Source organism: Rosa rugosa, chromosome 2, assembly GCF_958449725.1.
Source record: "Rosa rugosa chromosome 2, drRosRugo1.1, whole genome shotgun sequence".
NCBI classification, from domain to species: Eukaryota; Viridiplantae; Streptophyta; class Magnoliopsida; order Rosales; family Rosaceae; genus Rosa; species Rosa rugosa.
The window spans coordinates 27,311,981-27,330,569 of record NC_084821.1 but is presented as its reverse complement, the minus strand read 5'-3'; the positions used below and the strand labels follow the sequence as shown (position 1 = coordinate 27,330,569).

The 18,589-nt window shown below is 40.1% G+C and overlaps 2 protein-coding genes across 2 annotated transcripts; one reads left to right on the top strand and one right to left on the bottom strand.

The window, feature by feature from the left end:
- The first annotated feature begins 6,403 nt into the window (after nucleotides 1-6,403).
- On the top strand, nucleotides 6,404-9,526 carry LOC133733212 (uncharacterized). The gene is made up of 2 exons (XM_062160840.1): nucleotides 6,404-7,750; nucleotides 8,659-9,526. The coding sequence occupies exons 1-2, from the start codon at nucleotides 6,899-6,901 to the stop codon at nucleotides 9,301-9,303; spliced, it is 1,497 nt and encodes a 498-aa protein (XP_062016824.1). The 5' UTR covers nucleotides 6,404-6,898; the 3' UTR covers nucleotides 9,304-9,526.
- Nucleotides 9,527-13,549: 4,023 nt separating this feature from the next.
- LOC133734515 (protein RETICULATA-RELATED 4, chloroplastic-like) lies at nucleotides 13,550-18,168 on the bottom strand. Its single transcript, XM_062162147.1, has 8 exons — nucleotides 17,473-18,168; nucleotides 17,300-17,368; nucleotides 16,696-16,827; nucleotides 16,552-16,605; nucleotides 16,430-16,474; nucleotides 14,693-14,832; nucleotides 14,051-14,176; nucleotides 13,550-13,966 (listed from the first exon to the last, which is right to left on the bottom strand). The coding sequence occupies exons 1-8, from the start codon at nucleotides 17,989-17,991 to the stop codon at nucleotides 13,921-13,923; spliced, it is 1,131 nt and encodes a 376-aa protein (XP_062018131.1). The 5' UTR covers nucleotides 17,992-18,168; the 3' UTR covers nucleotides 13,550-13,920.
- Nucleotides 18,169-18,589: the final 421 nt, after the last annotated feature.

The following is an 18,589-nucleotide window of genomic DNA, read 5'->3' as shown; positions in this document are numbered from 1 at the left end:
TAAATCGGCAACAATTGAAAAAGTGGGGGTGTAAATAATCAAAATTAAAATGTCAGGGAGTAAATCGACAATCATGGGACAAATCAAGGGGTAATTTGACTATTTTGGCCTTTCAAATATATCGATCACTTCTTTTTATTCCCCCTGCTGCCTGCTTTGTCTAAAACTGCCCCAAATTGTTTCGGAAGTCTTTATTCAGCGCTAAACATAACCACTTGCGGATCTAGGTATAACGTTTTGGAGAGACTGAAGCCCACACCAAAAATTTGGGCAAAAAAAAAAACTACATGTATACTTTTTTTTTTTTTTTTAAGAAAAAAAAATGTGTTTACCCTTAACTTAAGCCCACCCGAAGTCTGGTCGAAATGTGACCCTAGCCCAACCTTTCTTCTTTCGGTATGCCGCTTCCCCTGAGTGAAACCCTCATTTTGTGTTGCTTGCCTCACTTTTCAGTATGTATCCTCTAAATCTCTGATTACAGTCGAAGACTCGAAGTGCCATAATGAAGAACCTAGCTCTTCAATCATATCTGCGCCTCCTGCGAGTAAACGGAAATGCTACAGCCTACAACCTTCTTTTGATGACCGGTACAACAAGTTAAAAGATTTAACGTTCTGGTTCGAGTGTTCGCGCAACCTAGTTCGAGTGTTCAGCGACGCTGAGAGTGAATGTCTCTTGCCGTCTACCCTTCTCCACTTCTCTTAGAGATCAATTGATTCAATTCAATGTAAGTATAATTTCAATTTTGTTTAATTCAATCAATTCAATTTGGGGCGATTTTGAGGGTTGAAGATTGATCTCAAATTCAATTTCGTGGGTTGTAGACTTGTAGTGGATTGAAGATTGTGGTCAAGGATCTGCCTTTTGTGATGTGGGTTTAATTGCTGTGAAAATCAATCAAGGTCAGTAGGTGTAGCCGTGTAGGTCTTAGGCACTAGCGGATCTTGGTACAACTTTGGAGGGACTCAAGCCCACCCCAAAATTTAGGCTACAAAAAAAAAAAAAAAACATGTATACAACTTTTTTTTTAATGAACTAGATATACCCAACTCAAGCCTATCTGAAGTCTGGTCGAAATGTGACCCCAGCCCAACCTTCTTTCTTATGTCGCTTCCCCCGCGAAACTCTCGTTTTGTGTTGCTTGCCTCAGTTTTCAGTATGTATCCTCTGAATCTTTGATTACAATCGAAGACTCGAAGTGCCATAATGAAGAACCTAGCTCTTCAATCATATTTGAGCCTCCTGCGAGTAAACGGAAATGCTATAACCTACAACCTTCTTTTGATGACCGGTACAACAAGCTAAAGAGTGAACGTTCTGGTTCGAGTGTTTGCGCAACCTGGTTCGAGTGTTCAGCAACGTTGAGAGTGAACGTCTCTCGCCGTCTGCCCTTCTCCACTTCTCTCAGAGATCAACTGATTCAATTTAATGTAATTATAATTTCAATTTTGTTTAATTCAATCAATCCAATTTGGGGTAATTTTTAGGGTTAAAGATTGATCTCAAATTCAATTTAGTGGGTTGTAGACTCGTAGTGGATTGAAGATTGCGATCAAGGATCTGCCGTTTGCGATGTGGGTTTAATTGATGTGAAAATCAATCAAGGTCAGTAGGTGTAGCCTGTGTAGGTATTAGGAGGCTTCTTGAGTTCTTTCAAACTACATCTTTAATTGGGTTTAATATATGCAATACTGTTTACTTCTCTCTGCTTCTTTCTTTCTGTTTGTTTAAATGTTTAATTGTGAATGAGTTATTGGCACTATGAATTGGAGCAGAATGTTTGTTTTCTAATTTCTATATTTGTTTATGTGATTATAGTTAAATTATCTCAAATGTTATAGGCATGGTTCAAATGCTCACTACATCCCCCTGACTAGGTGCATCTTTTTTTTTTAATTAATAAAATGCTCTCGCACCGTCGAGATTCTCCATAATCTTCTTCTTCATTTTTTGTTTTTTTGTTTTTTTGTTTTTTTGTTTTTTTGTTTTTTTGTTTTTTTGTTTTTTTGTTTTTTTTGTTTTTTTGTTTTTTTGTTTTTTTGTTTTTTTGTTTTTTTGTTTTTTTGTTTTTTTTTTGTTTAAGAGATCCAAGTCCTCCTAAGGTTTTGATCCTAGATCTGCCGCTGAACATAACAATGTGCATGCTTTGAAATAGGACTGGGCATAAACCGGTTTTTCTAACCGCACCGACCGAACCGAACCGATTTTTCCAGTTCGGTAACCGAATTGTGATCAAAACGACGTCGTTTTGGAAGAGAACCGCACCGAACCGCTTCACTGCGGTGCGGTTTCGGTTCATGGCTGCGAACCGCCCGCATTGAACCGCACCGGACCGAATTATTATTATATATATATAATTATTTTTAATGATTTTTATATATATATATATATAATATCATTAAGTTACCCTAGCTTAGCAGATCGCCGTTTCCTTCATTTTTCATTTTTTCCCTCATCTTTCGATCTCTCCATCATCGCTCACAGTGTGAGCCTCACACAACTACCACCACCGCCAGTTTTTCAATCGAAACTGACCCATCGAGAAGGCCTGAAGATCCGGCGATCGTGAGCGGCGGAGTTACGGTGGTCTACGGGCCTGCGGTGGCGGTGGTCTCGCATGACTCAGCTTCTCTCGGCGCCTCTCTCTCGAGTATCTCAGCTTCTCTCATGGCTAGAACCCCATCGCCGGTAAGGATCGAGTTCCCTTCTCTTCTCAGTTCTCTCACTTCTCTGTCTCTCTCGATTTTTTTCTTTTTCCAGTTCTTGTGTTCAAAACCAGTTGATACTTTGATGAGATTATGACTTATGAGAGTGTGATGACTGATGTGACTAGTTTGTGTGATAGTTCAACGATGAGTCAGTTCTCTCACTTCTCTGTCTCTCTCGAATTTTTTTCTTTTTCCAATTCTTGTGTCAAAACCAGTTGACACCAGAGTATATAGTAACAGAGAGATAGAATGATAGGTTTACTATCAAGTTATTTGATAGCTAAGTGACCGTTGGAAATAGTTATGGAACTATGGAAGATAAGTGTGAAGTCTTGTTTTGGATTTGCTGCAGAGTTGATTGAAACAAATTGTTTTTCATGGCTACTTGCAGATAATGGAAGGGATTTCCTCAACTCCGACATCTTCACCAGCTGGAACTGTAGACTCTAGCATCGGGACGACCCTCGCACCGAGTCCAAGTGCTGCAGTTGTTCAAAGTGATGCTCCAGTACCACCACGTCCACCACTTCCCCCACAAGGTGAACAACAAGACGGAACAAGCAAGCGGAAGAATAGCTCAATTGTGTGGCAGCATTTCGAGAAATGCAAGAATCCAGATGGGAGTTTCATGAAGCCAGGGCGTTCAAAGTGCAAGTACTGCCCCCAAACCTATGCAAGCGACTCCAGAAGCAATGGCACAACAACAATGAGGACACACGTGATGTTCCAGTGCAGGAAATCACCAATTTATGCCCCGAATAAGAGGCAGAAGTACTTGACATTTGATTCGGCAGATTCTGGAGCTAAATTAATTTCTGTTGCTTATGATAAGACAACTTCTAAGCTAGCTTGTGCGAAAATGGTGGTTCGTGATGAATTGCCATTTTCTTTTGTTGAGAATGAAGGGTTTAGAGAATTCATGAAGGTGACTCAGCCTCAATTTAAGCCACTTTCTAGGAGAACAATAGCTAGAGACATTTGGAAGCTTTACGAGGCTGAGAGGGAGAGAATTAGGGGGTTTTTAGCTTCTAGTCAGCAAAGGGTTTCACTCACAACGGATACTTGGACAAGTATCCAAAACATTAACTACATGGTGTTGACCGCTCACTTCATAGACTCTAGTTGGAACCTACACAAGACGATTTTAAACTTTTGTGTGATTCCAAATCACAAGGGTAAAACAATAGGCAAGCTGGTTGAATCTTGTTTGATTAAGTGGGGGATCGATAAGGTTTTTAGCATTGTTGTAGATAATGCAAGTCCAAATCAGGTGGCCCTAGATTACATGAAGGAGAAGATAGGAAATTGGAATCAGTTGGTGTTGGGAGGCAGCTTTTTGCATTTGAGATGCTGTTGCCACATTCTGAACCTCATTGTGAGGGATGGAATGGAGGAGCTAGACTCCTCCATTGATGGCATTCGGAATTCTGTCAAGTACATTAGATCATCACCTGCAAGATTAGAGAAGTTTAGGAAGTGCGCAGCTCAAGAAAAGGTTGAGCACAAGGGAGGAATTGTACCTTTAGATGTTTGCACACGATGGAATTCAACATACTTCATGTTGGATCTTGCATGCAAGTATAAGAAAGCTTTTATGAGGCTTGAGGATGAAGATCAGCAATTTGAGAATTACTTTAAGGAGAGAGTGGGTGCAAGCAAGAGACAAGGGCCTCCTAGAGCTGCAGATTGGGAAAAGGCAGCAAGGCTCGTTAAATTTCTCAAGATCTTCTATGAAGCAACCTTGAAGTTTAGTGCCACTAAGCGTGTAACTGCTAATGAGCCTCTTCTTTGGATGTGCACAATTGTTGGTGAGCTTGATAAATGCATAGCTAGTGAGGATCCTCTTCTTGTTAGCATTGGCACCTCGATGAAAAAAAAGTTTGACAAGTATTGGCTGCAGCTTGAAGATCTTAACAAAATTTTGCTTATTGCTGTGGTTTTAGATCCAAGATAGAAACTATTGTATCTTGAATTCTTCTTCCCAAAGCTGCAAGCAGACCAAGGATGTGTGGAAGTGATGATCGATGAAGTGAAGACAACCTTGAGCTTGCTGTTTGATTTTTATGCAGGTTACTCTTTATTTGTTTTTTCTGTTCTCACATTTTTGATTTTGATAGTTTACAAAATATAGATACACTAATTTCTCAACTTTTCCTTCAATTGCAGACGAAGATCCAGCTGCTGCAGCAGCTTCAAGGAACGTGACAATGCCAAGGATCGAGTCTATGCATCAGCAAGTTGCTGAGGATAGTCATGCAGCAAATCTGCATCAATTCAACCTTTTGCGACAAGAGAAGGACGTTGTGGTGATCAAGAATGAGCTGGACAAGTATCTATTGGAAGCTTCAGAAGACCCTTCGAACCCCAAGTTTGAAATTTTGGCTTGGTGGAAGGAGAATGCTCAAAGATATCCCATTCTGTCCCAAATCGCCAAAGATGTGTTTGCTGTACCTGCTTCAACCGTGGCGTCCGAAGCTGCATTCAGCCTTGGAAAAAGGGTCGTGGACCCTTTTAGAGCTTCCCTTACCCCTAAGATGGTTGAGGGATTAGTTTGCTTGAGTGATTGGCTAAGGGGAGCGGGATTTGATGTGTATAAGGAACCAACCAAAGATGAGCTGCAGATGTATGAGGAGTTGGAAAAGCTGGAAATTGGTAAGGGTTTCACCGTTTTAATTTTTTGTTTTTGAACTTCCTGATTTGTAAAATAGCTGTGTTTTGCATTGTTAATTCTGCGATCATTTATAAGGATATGAATCTGTAGTTTCTTTGGATTTGTAAGATAGCTTTCTGATTTGGATGGGTTTATTTGTTTTTCTGCTTTGCACTTGTTGGGAATTTGATGGACAGATGGAGGGGAATCTGCTGTTAGTGACACTGAGGAATGAAGTGAAGGAGTTGGATTGCTTGGAGGAAGCTTGAAGTCGGCACTCGGCAACTCTGAGTTTGGCACTTTGGCATTTGTTTGCTTGTTGGACTACCATTTTATTTTGGTCTGTAATTTGGCACCATTATGAACTCCCATTCTCAGTTTCCCACTTTCTGCATTTGGTTAATTTGAAGTTTTGAACTTTAACAAATGCTTTGTATTAGTGTAATTCACTAATTTGAATCTATTCAGACCGATTGTATTAGTAGTTCTGTAGTTGGTTTGTAGAAGTTTCAGTTTTTAGTTGATTTTTCTATTATTTTCAAGTCTGCAGGTTTTCAAATTTCCAGGTTTTGGTTGCATGTTTTAGTATGCGGTTTTGGGTGCAAACCGCACCGCACCGCACCGATAAAACGGTGCAACCGAAAATGCAGTCCAAACCATTTTAAAGCGGTTGCGGTTTCAGGTCCAAACCGACCCGAACCGCACCGCGCCCAGCCCTACTTTGAAACGCTGAAGAAACTCTCTTAAATTATGTACCAGAGTAAAAACAACAGGTTAGAAATCCTCTGTCCCAAATTTTCTGTTTCCTCTTCTGTCTCTCACTCAAAATTTGACACCTGCCATTTCGATTAATATCTAACTAACTTTCTCAAACACTGTTAACTCCTAATTTCTTTCCTCCCGAATGATCAAGACCAGTGGTCTTTAACAGAAATAATGTACACATGGTCAGTATTAAGAAAATTATGCTCAACCCCTAATTTCTTTAAAACACGTTCGCTTTGTTCATCTTCTACCCATCTATTTCCCCAATTTCTTATGAAAATCTTAGGCCCAGCAAAGTCAATCCCCTTTTTACATGTTTCCGTCATAGTTATGGTTTAGGAGTTGTCACTTGGAGACACAAGATTAAACTTGGGCAAGCAACAAACATCGGAGGGATGAAACGGCCGAGCTAGACAAGATAGCAGGTGGAATCTCTGATTGTCCTCCTTGTCAAACTCTCTTGCCAACCCACAATTTTTTATCCCTGGAAAACGTTCTTGTTGTTTACGTTGTGGGTTAAGTGTATTGGAGCAGTATTTGTACTGAAAAATCTGATCGAGGATGGTGAGGTTTCAAATAGAAGATTTGCAATTGTAGTGAGATTGGAGAAGCACTGGAAAAAAAAAAAAAAAAAAAAATCAAGTATAGGGTTTTTGTGTTTGAGAAGTTGAAGCTGACTTGAAGGCAAAAACCAAACCCATATCTTTTGATTTACATACGAGAACCCAGCCTTCCTTTCTTCCATTCTGAGTATTGTGCCATCATATCCTTCAAAATGCGTTCCCCACGCTCCCACAACTCTACCACAACTCGACAAAAACAAGCAAACCCTTTATCTTTTGGAGTTCTATTAAAATCCCTAGCAATTTCAAGCTTAATCCTAGCAATTTCAAGCTTAATCCTAATATCTTTGTACATTTTTTTCTTTGACGAATCATTTAACTATCAACCTTCCAGTCTCCTCATCAGAACCTTCCAAAAAAACTTCCAGGCCACGGCTACACGTCCCCACAGCCACCCTTCTACCAATTTAAGCCACATTGTGATCGGAATGGTTGGCGCTCTCAAGACATTGAAGCACAAAACAGCATACATTAAAGCATGGTGGCGGCCTAATGTCAGTCGAGGATACCTCTTTTTGGATAGAGCTCCTACTTCAGAGTTTTTGCCTTGGCCATCATCTTATCCTCCTTTTCGTGTCAATGAGGACGTCACTAGATTAAAAGTGTACCCGAAAATTGCGAATCCGATACAAGTACGAATAGTGCGTTCAATTTTGGAGATATTTAGAGAGGGTGACAAAAATGTAAGATGGTATGTAATGTCGGATGATGACACCATTTTTGTGCTTGATAATTTGGTTGAAGTTCTAGCAAAGTATGACCATACTAGGTATCATTACATTGGTACAAGTTCGGAGTTTGTCAAGTCTAATTCTGATTTTTCGTTCGATATGGCATTCGGTGGTGCTGGTTATATTTTGAGTTACCCACTGGTGGCAGCATTGTCAACAAAGTTGGATGATTGTATTGAGAGATATTCATACTCCTGGTTTAGCGATTTGACATTACACGAATGTTTAACCGATTTAGGAGTTATTCTAACTGAAGAAAAAGGGCTTCACCAGGTAATCACTTTTTATAAATTACGTTCTGGATAACTGGTTATTCATACTTATTTATTGAGATTTTATATTATATAATTTTCCTTCAGAAAACACACACTATTTTCAAAATTATACAGTGCGGCAGTATTTGATATATTGTAACACATATATACTTGATCATGACCATCTGGTCTAGTGATTTGTAAGTGCGAAGTCCTAGTGACGACTAGTTATATTATTTTAATGGCATAGTTCTCTAACAGTTCATAGCATATCCCTATTTATTCTTAAGAATATCACAAATGATCACTCAACTTTTACCTATTCGACACTTTGGTCACTCACCTTTTAAATATATCACTTTGGTCACTCAACTTTAATTCTGTTATTCACTTAGTAATTTTTTTCATTAAAAAAAAATTATTTGCCACAATATTAATGATATTTTCGTCCAACCAATTGTGAAAAATTGAGAAATCTGTATTAGAATGATTGAGAGAAGTGATTAAAGTGAGATAAAATGCCCCTTGGGTGACTAAAGTGATTGACATAGTAATAGTTGAGTGACCAAAGTGAAATATTTGAAAATTGAGTGACCAAAGTGTCGAATGAGTCATAGTTGAGTGACCATTTGTGAAATTCTCCCCTTTTCTTATACTAAAAGTCTTGAGTTTAAATGAATCTCCTTTCATATTCTACGCTCATCCACTTGATTGTTTTTTTTTCCTTTCCAATTTACAGGGGCACCCACAGAGGTGCACCCTTCCAAAGATCCCATTTAAAGCGCCACACACATTTTTAGTAAAAGGCGAAAGAATAGTTTGCTCTGTGTTCAATGCATGGCTCCGTCATCCACTTAAATGTTAACATGGTTAATTATTTAAAATTTATATTATTACTATTAATACCCTTGGTGTTCTTAATCACAGATTGATCTCCGTGGTGACATATCAGGTCTTCTATCGTCTCATCCGCAATCTCCATTCCTCTCCATCCACCACCTCGATACTGTTGACCCAATCTTTCCTTCCATGAACCGCTCTGACTCCATTAACCACCTCATGAAAGCTGCCAAAGTTGATCCTTCTCGTCTTCTTCAACAAACCATATGCTACCACAGACCAAGCAATTGGTCTTTCTCAATCTCATGGGGTTATTCTGCTCACATTTATGAAAACATAATCCCCCGGAGCACTTTAAGGAGGCCCATTGAGACATTCTCGCGTTGGAGGAACGCAAGCCGACCATTCTACATGTTCAACACCAGGTTGCCCTCCAAGGATCCATGTCGAGCTCCCCATGTGTTTTATTTTGATTCTATTGATCATCGTGTCGATGGAAGGAAGACTAAGACTGTTACAACTTATTCAAGAGTAGCTCCGCGTGGTTTGGTGTCATGTTCTTCAAGTGGTAACCACTCTGCGGATTCCATCACCAAAATTGAGGTCTATACATCGCCAGAATTCCGTTTGGAGATGAAAGGAAAGGACTGCTGTGACATAGTACATGCAGCTGATATTCACACTACTCGAGTCATATACAGGTCTTGCATGGAGGGTGAAATTATCGCATAATTTTTTTTTTTTAGGGTAAGGGGTAATTATCGCATAATTTTGCAAAACAAGATAGATATTGGTTTCAGATTTTAGAGACTATGCACAGAATACTACAATTCCCAAAAATAGGAAAAGTGATCAATTCCACTTTTTATTTTGGCAGTGTTGTCTTTCATTACATACATGAAAGTATTTAACCATTAATGGTAGCATTTGAATTGAACTGGTTGATTTAGTTATACATTTGTGAGCACGGCATGTAATTTCATATTTATTTATGAGTCACATGATAGGATAAAATATTCTCTTTTCTTCTTCTATAGACAAATTATATTTCAGTGCTTTCTAAAATAGATATGAAAACCTAAAATTTAAATAACACTTACAAAAATGTTGTGTACCAAAATAATATGACCATGCTCATACTGATAAAGTAATCTGGGGTTCACATCCAAAACCAATTGGCAATTGATGGAGTGGCCCAAACCCTTATATATAAACCCATAGGCAATGTCCCATTTTTTCCATGTGGGATGACATATATTCTCAACATGCCCCCGCACGTGTGGTGAATTTTCAAGCCATACACGTGGACAACTTTGGGTGACGTGGAGCCCGTGTGGCCGTTAGGCATGCACACGTGTGTAACCCGCTCTGATACCATGAAAGAGTAATCTGGGGTTCACATCCAAAACCAATTGGCAATGGATGAAGTGGTCCAAACCCTTATAAACCCATAGGCAATGTCCCGTTTTTCCCATGTGGGATGACATATATTCTCAACACATACAAGCAAACTAATTGCTTCAATTTTCTTATTCAGTCATTCTAATTTGATATGTTGGATTCAATTTTTTGTTTGTTCTCCGAATATGGGGTTTGGAACCTAGTTAATAAGCTTGAAGGTTCACGTCCACACCTATGTTATTACTTGGGTTTTTGTCCATTTACCCCATTTCTAGAGATTTTTTTCCCACTTACCCCATTAAGTTTTTTTAATTCCCTCTTACCCAAAACACTCTAAGGAGGTCTTCCCTAATACCCCATTAAGATTTTTTTTTTGTTTTTATTTTTTTTTTAATACCATTTTACCCTCACCTTTGTTACTTAGAGAGAGTGAGAGAGAAAATGGAAGAGAGAGAAACCATAAGGGACTTCGCCGGAGCCCGGTCACCGGATTCCGACCAACTTTGCCGGAATCTGGTCACCGGCCACCACCCACGAATTTTCTGAAAATCTCACTGGAAAGGTTTGTTGCTCCCCAATAGAGGGGCAGTAGACCTCTATTGCCCCCCAATAAGCGTCGATTGCCCTCTATTGGGGGGCAATAGAAATATATGAAACTTCTCCGGAAGTCTCCAAAGAGGTTGTTGTAGATCTTATATCGAGCTGGAGAGGTTTATTACCTCCTGAATAAATCTGTATTGCCCCCCAATAGACATCTATTGCCCCCTAATAGAACTTTCGGTCGCCGGAATGGGAACTAATCTCCGTAAAATTAGACAAATAAAACTTTAATTAAAGAAAAAAACGAGGATATTACATCAATTCAAAACATCTATTATCCCCCAATAGATGTCTATTGCCCCCCAGCAGACGTCTATTGCCCCCTCTAATAAAACCTTTTTTCTTTCTTTCGGGGCCTTCTGCCCCCATTTTCTCACTCTATAGTCCAAAACGTCCAAAACAGTATTCAACCAAAGTATTTTGTCATAAAAAAAATTAAAAAAAATAAAAACAAAAGCTGAGGTTTGCTTTTCATCTTTGTTTGCATGAAAGACATGATAATCAAATCAAAATTGCTGGTTTGATTATTTTAGTTTTCATATCCCTTAAACGCTTTGTTTTTTTTTGGTAAGATCCCTTCGTGAACCTGGCTCGAAACTGTGCCAAAGCTGCAACCCTGCCAAACTGGACTCGAATATAGGAATCAACCATGGAGATCCGAATTCCAACATGGCGAAGCCCTGACCGGGTCGGGTCGATACCGTCGTCTCCAGCGTAAGAGTTGTTGGTGATGATTTTCCGGTGGTGGTCCTTCTTGTGGTCCTCGGCTCGGTCGCCGACATTGGGATTGTCGGAGCTGGAGCCGGTGCAGTTGACGGTGTCGCAGGCGGTGAAGCATCAGCGGAGGCGCTCGAAGACGATTGCCATAACCGGCGTCGCCTCTGTCCATAACCGGCGCTCGGAGACGATGTCCAAAATCGGCTCCGACGAAATCTCCTGGCCTCCGCCGGTTCTGCGTCTTCTGCATCATGACCCAAACCATTCCGGCGACGTGGTGAGCTCGGTGAGACCGGCGGCAGAGTCTGAATCTGACGGCGGCAGTGAGAGAGAGAGAGAGAGAGAGAGAGAGAGAGAGAGAGAGAGGAGAGAGAGTGCATATCGCGCGCAAAGGGATAGAGAGAAGAGAGAGAATTTGATGGCATAGATGTAATTCATTAATTAGATGGAGGGCAAAGTTGTTATTTTATTTTAAATCGGGTAAGAGGGAATAAAAATCTCTTACTGGGGTAAGTGGGACAATTTTATCTCATTTTGGTGCTTTGGGTCAAGAACCCTTATTACTTTTAATAGTTTGGGAGACACTGTTTGGTAATAATTGAGATCTATGTCTGATGTTTAGCTTGTAAAAAGTAGGAACGATGTAAATGCTAATTGCTGATGGTTTATATGAAATGAATGAACTTTGATGTTGTTGGTTAAATAACATACCCCTATATAGATTTCATAGAAGAGGAAAAGTTTAGAGGTATTTTTTATTTTGACTTTCCAAACAAGCCCATTTCTGAAGAGACTTGAAGAAATCCTGAACATGAATGAGGAGGTGTCTCATAATGAGGTTTTAGGCAGTTGGCAGTGCTACTTTAATTTGTTTTTATAATGCTTACTTTTTTTTTGAATCGAAGGAGGTCAGCTCTTTATTGAAATTGAAAGATTACAACGATGCGATGCCAAAAGACATCCAGAAGGGAATAAAGCAGTACGAAACGAAAAATACATATGAAATATAAAAACATAATAACGCAAGAGCAGCAACGTCAAGACGCAGCGCTGATTTTACACTACGGATTGCAGCCGTGTAGTGAATTGAGTAGTCGGTGGTTTGACTACCCATCGAACTCCAATGCACAAATTGACAAAAATCAACTTGGCGCCGGAATGAAGGCACTCTCCCACCTAAAGATCGAAGCCGGCCAAGGGTGTCAGAACATGGCCATGTTGGCAGACGATCTTTCACGAACAGATACCAAAGACTTGGGTCCTGAATCCAATACCAGTAACGCATAGGAGCCCCAAACCAAGTTAGCAACTGAGCAACAGTCCAACAATAGTGGGACGCAGCCCAAGCCCCACTCCCTCCTGGATCCCAGATCCTGATCCATTTGCACAACCCACCCGGATCCCAGATCTGGGTCCTTCTGATGCCAACAACAGACAAACTGAGGTCGATGACCACCACCCTGTGGAACCGAATCAGCCGGCCGGCAACAACAACCCCAGAAATTTTGCGAACTCCCACAGCCACCACCGTGAGGATCCAAATCAAAATTGATGCCCGGATCCCTCAATCCCCAACCATCTCCACCAGGAGCCGCCGCCCAAACGAGCCTAAAAACCGGAGCAGTGAACGGGCTCCACTGTCCCGCCGCCCGAATCCTTTTGCCGTCCATCGGTAACGCAAGAAAAGTATCACAGAAAGAAGCCTCCAAAACCCCATCCCGGGATGAGATAACCTTCGGCAAGCCTTCTGGAATTGATAGACGACCGCCTCCGCCGCCGCCGCCAAGCACAACACCATCACCACTTTGGATAGCGACGAGAATAAGAAGGAACAGGCCTGAACCCGTGAATAACTCCATGAGATGGAGCAGGTACAGGGATGACGAAACCCGATCGGATGTCGTTTCCCAAACCCTAGCAGAGCTAGGTCATATTTGTGAAAATTAAAAGAGTTCTAGCTATGGTTAATGTCTTACAACAGAAAATAAAACAACTCAAAAATAATTTTTTCTACCTTTAGATTTACATCCAACGATGATTAGACATAATTTTCTTGATCAGTTACTAATCAAATGAATATTATTGTTTGTTTTTAATACCTCCAGCACCACTACGCAAGTCTTATCTCTGTCTTATGTATTCGGCAGTCTCAATTCCTTTATAAAGTACTCTTTTCAATTTTCATTAGCATATTCCTCGCGTCTCTAAATAACCGTCCTTTAGTGGAATCGAAAGTGGAATGCTAATAAAGGAGTACAAATATTCCTTCAAAATTTCTTCAGATGCTAATATATAAACTAGGTACACAAGCTCCACCATAGTCAATAGACAACAGTAAAATCATTTTCTTACTGTTGAGATTTCCAGAACAAAATCCTTACAGCATCAAGACAAGAAAAATGAGAAAATGGGTAAAAAAATTGTAAAAGAAAGGAAAAGGAGAATCAAATAGAAAAAGTCAGCTCAGACTCGGGCGGTATAAATAAAAGGAGGGCGGAAAACCCATGGAACCTAGCATATAAAACCCCAATCACTTCAATCGTCTAATTGCATAATGTATGCAACAAATGTAGAGAACCTATGCCTGGAGAAAATCAAATTAGAAAAATAGAAAGTGCACCCGTTGTATAACTAATGGGCCTTCTGAATCCCGATTAAACGAGCATAGTCCACCCACCTGCAATGAAAAGTAGTTAGGGGACATTTTTGCAAGGCAGAAAATTTGTTGTATTTGAAAATTTCAGACAGCATAAGTTCTCACAATAATGAACCCAAGAATGTGTTGCCAGTTCGAACGGCAAAGCATACTGCGCTTAGCATTAGCTTGTGTTGATGTAGTAGTGGCTCCAACATCCTTTGTTCAATAACACCAGCCAATACTTGGTACCTGTTAAAAAAGTTGTGGTTGTGATGATATAAAATATATTTCATTGCCCTTAATTCTGCACTAATGCAGCAATTCCATTCACAAAGCACAAAATATCATTCCACCTTAAAATATTTTTTGTCCAATAAAAAATTTAATCTAATTGGACATCACTTTCATTCAAATGTCTGATTCATGGTTTTATGAGGACAACTTGTTCACTCTCGAGGGAAACTTACATAAGTCATTTCAAAGTCCTATTCTGTTTTACACCTAGTAGCTTTAGCATAATTTCCAATAAAACAAAATAAAGAAGAGAGCTTAAAGGAAAACTGCCACCTTTCGACAGAGATGATATATAACATATACCTATGATGTTTAAAGCACAATTGAGAAAGGTAGAAATGCAAAGAAAGAAAGCGAAATTTGAAACAGAGAATGTATGAACCAATAGCAATTAGACCAAAAAAAAAAAAAAAAGCAGACAAAGTTACACCATTTCACTGAACAAACTAGCACTGATCAAAGTTTAAGTACCTGAGATTGCTAGAAACTGCCATATAGACACCGTATGCAAGGCTAGTGGATACTATAGGTACATTCTCAGCTTCAGCCTCTGCGGAGCTACCAACAGCCTTCTTTGCATTGATCAAGGCATTTGTAACACTTGTGCCAACCTAATCAAAGATGAGATGCATTATGAATCAGCACTCTGAAATTTAGTGCTATGACCAAAAACTTTGCAAAATATTGTGACTTATATGAACAAAAGCTGCACTGAAAGTGTGTCTGGCCATTAAAAGATTCAACATTGGTATCCTTTTCGACCAGTATTATTAAAAACCTACAAGCATCCAAAAAACAAAAAAGCAGAAAGAGAGAGAAAAGAGAAGATCAACGAAATGGTACAATGAAACACCACATGAACAGCAAACTCCATTAGGATAATATGAAACAATGGAAGGCATTAACTGTTACTTCACATTTATATAGGAATGAAACTAGGCTATTAATACTGAGCTGAGTTTTTGGATTTAATGCCCAACCGAGAATAGGTGAGTTATAAAACTAATCAAATGCTTCTTGATATTTGACATTACACTTAGTTCAAGTGTTGAACACAACTTGAATTTTCAGTCATCCTAGAGAGTTTGACTGCCTACAATACTGATATCTTGGTCAACAGAGCACACAAGATAACCTACAGATGTGAAAACATTCGACAAATAAAAGGTGGTCCAGTAACGAGGTTCCTAGCAAAATGCAAAAACCAGGAAAGATTTTGACCCTGGAGTTCAAACAGAAAATAATGATTCCGCTCTCACCTGAAAAATTCAGTGCCCATGACAGAATTTATGAACCTAGACAGAGTGGCCGTTGCAAGTAACTATTGATCCAAACGGTTGGATTCAAGTTTCAAAAACAAAGAGCTGTAGCCTAGTACTTTATGACAATGCATTTATTTCAACTATAACTTGACCCTCACATTTTCCCATGCCTTCCTGTCTTCTTAAAAACTTAAAGGTATGACAGAGGGTGCTATATCATTAAAAGAGGAGACTCTGCACAAATTAAAAGGTGAAAAGACTATTATTCAGCTCATGATAAGACCATATCATTAATAAAGGAGACTAAGCCATGATATATCAATATTGTAACCTAACCCAAGCTGTCATGAGTATCATCAAATGCTCAAAAATGAAGAAAGATGTGCACAATTGTCCAGGGGAGGGCCAACCTAGCCCCTAAAGTTGGGGTGGTAATCATTAATTCATCAAAACCAGCCAAATGTTATAAATTGACAGAAAATTATTATAGATCCCAGTCTTGACATATTCTTTTTATCTATTCAGGTGTACCTTCACAACATCTTTGACAATTGGATGATTCCCAACCATTTCCCACTCAAGGGAGAATGATTGGCTTGAGATATCGATGAAAAAAAAAACGAAAACATAGAAGTTAACCGTACAGATGGGAAAATGACTTTGTAAGAGCTAATGGTTCTTTAGCTAAATGAGATGGACGTCAACCAAGAGCAAATATGATCAAAAGTAAACAAGCACCGGTTTTGAGTGTTTAAAAGTTTCACATCATTACTTTATTTGATTTGTTGATAAGTGTACGATATGTTTGTTGTGAGATTTATTTGATCAACTTTAAACTGATAAATGTGAAAACATTTTTCATGCAAACATGCACTCAAGCATTCACGAATCAATGACAAAAGAATTTCCAAAGGATCCAGTAACAAGAAGTTGGGAAAATACTAACCAGTGATGAAGCAGTACCAACAACAAAGAGCTTGCTCCCATTTCTCTGCCCAAACAAATGAGGATTATGAAATATATATGATGCCATTCTTACTTCAAAACTTCAAATAAAATCCTCCTTACCACTACTGCACCAATCCTCTGAAATAAGGAGTATGATGTTCCTGAGATAGCGATCTGCAGACAGAATTTCAGAATCCTATTAAGTAACTTTATCTAGATTTTGCTCTTACGCTTTCGAACTTTAGGGGTTCATAGAAAAGTAACCTGGAATGCATTATCAGGGCAACCATGGAAAAACTTGGTGATTGCCCCTGCGCTGAGTGCAACTGGTGGTCGAAGAGAAACAGTTGGGGCAGGAAGATATACAAGCATGAAATCTGCAATTATGGCCATTACCTAAGAGAAAAATATAGCAAACATGAATGACAGGAACTAAACAGATTCAGAATACAATGCCGAAACAACACATCAATACTGAAGATTTTTCCACATGAATAACTATTGTCTGACGACTACACAGCTCTTTTTCATTTTTGAGAATAAACCCTTTCTTTTCAAGTAATCTCCATTTAATCCTTAAAATTCACCACCAGGGAAGTCCAGTTCTGGCATAGAGAATTCACAAGCCATCAAACCATGCTAGATATTAGCTTATGCAACTGCTGAGGCGAAATAATCTAATCTATGAATAATCATTTTATGCAAAGAAGTACACTATTTATCTATGAAAGCTAGCGACAATGCTGTGATCTGTATCAAAAGCTTCATACATATAATGCAAGTAACTTTGACAACTATGTGCAATTTGACTAAATTCATGTTAACAAAGTTGAGCAGTAGGAATACAATTGACAAAAGGCATCCATACCACATCTGCAAACACAACTTCAAGCTCATTGAAAAAGTTTTCTTGGCGTTTCTGGTACTCTGCAGCAGTCTACAAAACGAAACAGAATCCGAAATTGATTGCAAATGATAAGAAATGAAGAATAGACAAGGCATTGTAATTCGGAAGTGACACAGAAAAATCCACAAAGAGACCTTGGTGAAAAGACCAACACCACACTCCATGAAGACCTTGAACAAGAAAAGATCATCAGCCAACAAACGCTCCCTAAACCCAGCAAACTGCAACAGCCACGAAAAGAAGCCGTTCTTCTCCAGCTCAAAATACTTATCCACAACCGCGCCGGGGATCCGCCCGTCCTGGATCGCCGCCGCCAAGTCCTTCGGCAGGCTCTCCAACCCCCGGCCGGACTCCTTCAGCACCATCAGGGCCTCCACCTTGTTTTTCCCGCCGGCATTGTCCTCGCCGCCGTGATCCCCGCCTCTACCGCCTCCGGAGTATCCTCCGCCGCCAAATCCGCCGTCTCCGCCCCCGGCGGCGAACAGCACCCGCCGGAACTGGCGGCCGCAGTGCGCCAGAGAGGGCGGGGACACGCTGAGGCGGAGGTGCACGACGGGAGAGGCTGAGAGAGACGGAATCGGACGGTGCGGATTGAACTTGGAGGCGGAGGAGGAAGAGGAAGAGGAGGGAGTGAAGCAGAAGGCCATTGCCATTGCTTCCTCTGGAGGCGGAGATTGATAGGTGAGTGTGGACACAGAGAGAGAGGAGCAGGGTTTTATGAGTCTCTGGCCTTCTCTCTTTCTCAGTCTGTGGGTGGGTTTGTTTGTACTCTTTCACTTCATGGGCGTGAGTTCAGAGGCAGAGGAGAAAAGGAGAGATACGGAGAGAGAGAGAGAGGGAGAGGGAGGGCAGAGTTTTATTAGGGGTTTTTGGCATCACTACCACCGCACTCGCAACCTCCGGCGCGTTCGTTTCACGCTCCAACGTATATAATATTGGGGGTGGAATCTCCAAAAACGTGCCTTTTCTTAAAGTGGAGTCTGACTCTCGTAAAGCCCGATTAGTGGTGGGTCCTTTTTTTGGTTTTTAAACTGAGAGGGGGAGAGAGTGTAGGGACGCGCGGTTGGTTCGCGTGAGGAGGTTTGAAAAATGTAGGTTTAGTTATTTTTGGTAGGAAAATTGTGGGTGGGTAGGTCATATCAGGGTTGGTGGGGAATTAAACAGTAACATCTGACTGTGGGCTCGGTTAAGGTTTTGTTTCCTGTTATTTTCAGAAGCAGAATCTGATTGTATCAAATAAAAAAAGAAGCA

What these genes read in the sequence shown, in the direction of transcription:
- LOC133733212 (XM_062160840.1), top strand. Translation starts at nt 6,899, where the DNA reads ATGCGTTCCCCACGCTCCCACAACTCTACCACAACTCGACAAAAACAA. An exon ending in AAGAAAAAGGGCTTCACCAG is followed by an intron (nt 7,751 to 8,658) that starts GTAATCACTTTT and finishes TCTTAATCACAG; the next exon opens with ATTGATCTCCGTGGTGACAT.
- LOC133734515 (XM_062162147.1), bottom strand. Translation starts at nt 17,991, where the DNA reads ATGGCAATGGCCTTCTGCTTCACTCCCTCCTCTTCCTCTTCCTCCTCC. An exon ending in GTGTTGGTCTTTTCACCAAG is followed by an intron (nt 17,369 to 17,472) that starts GTCTCTTTGTGG and finishes TTCGTTTTGTAG; the next exon opens with ACTGCTGCAGAGTACCAGAA. An exon ending in AAGTTGTGTTTGCAGATGTG is followed by an intron (nt 16,828 to 17,299) that starts GTATGGATGCCT and finishes TTTTTCTCTTAG; the next exon opens with GTAATGGCCATAATTGCAGA.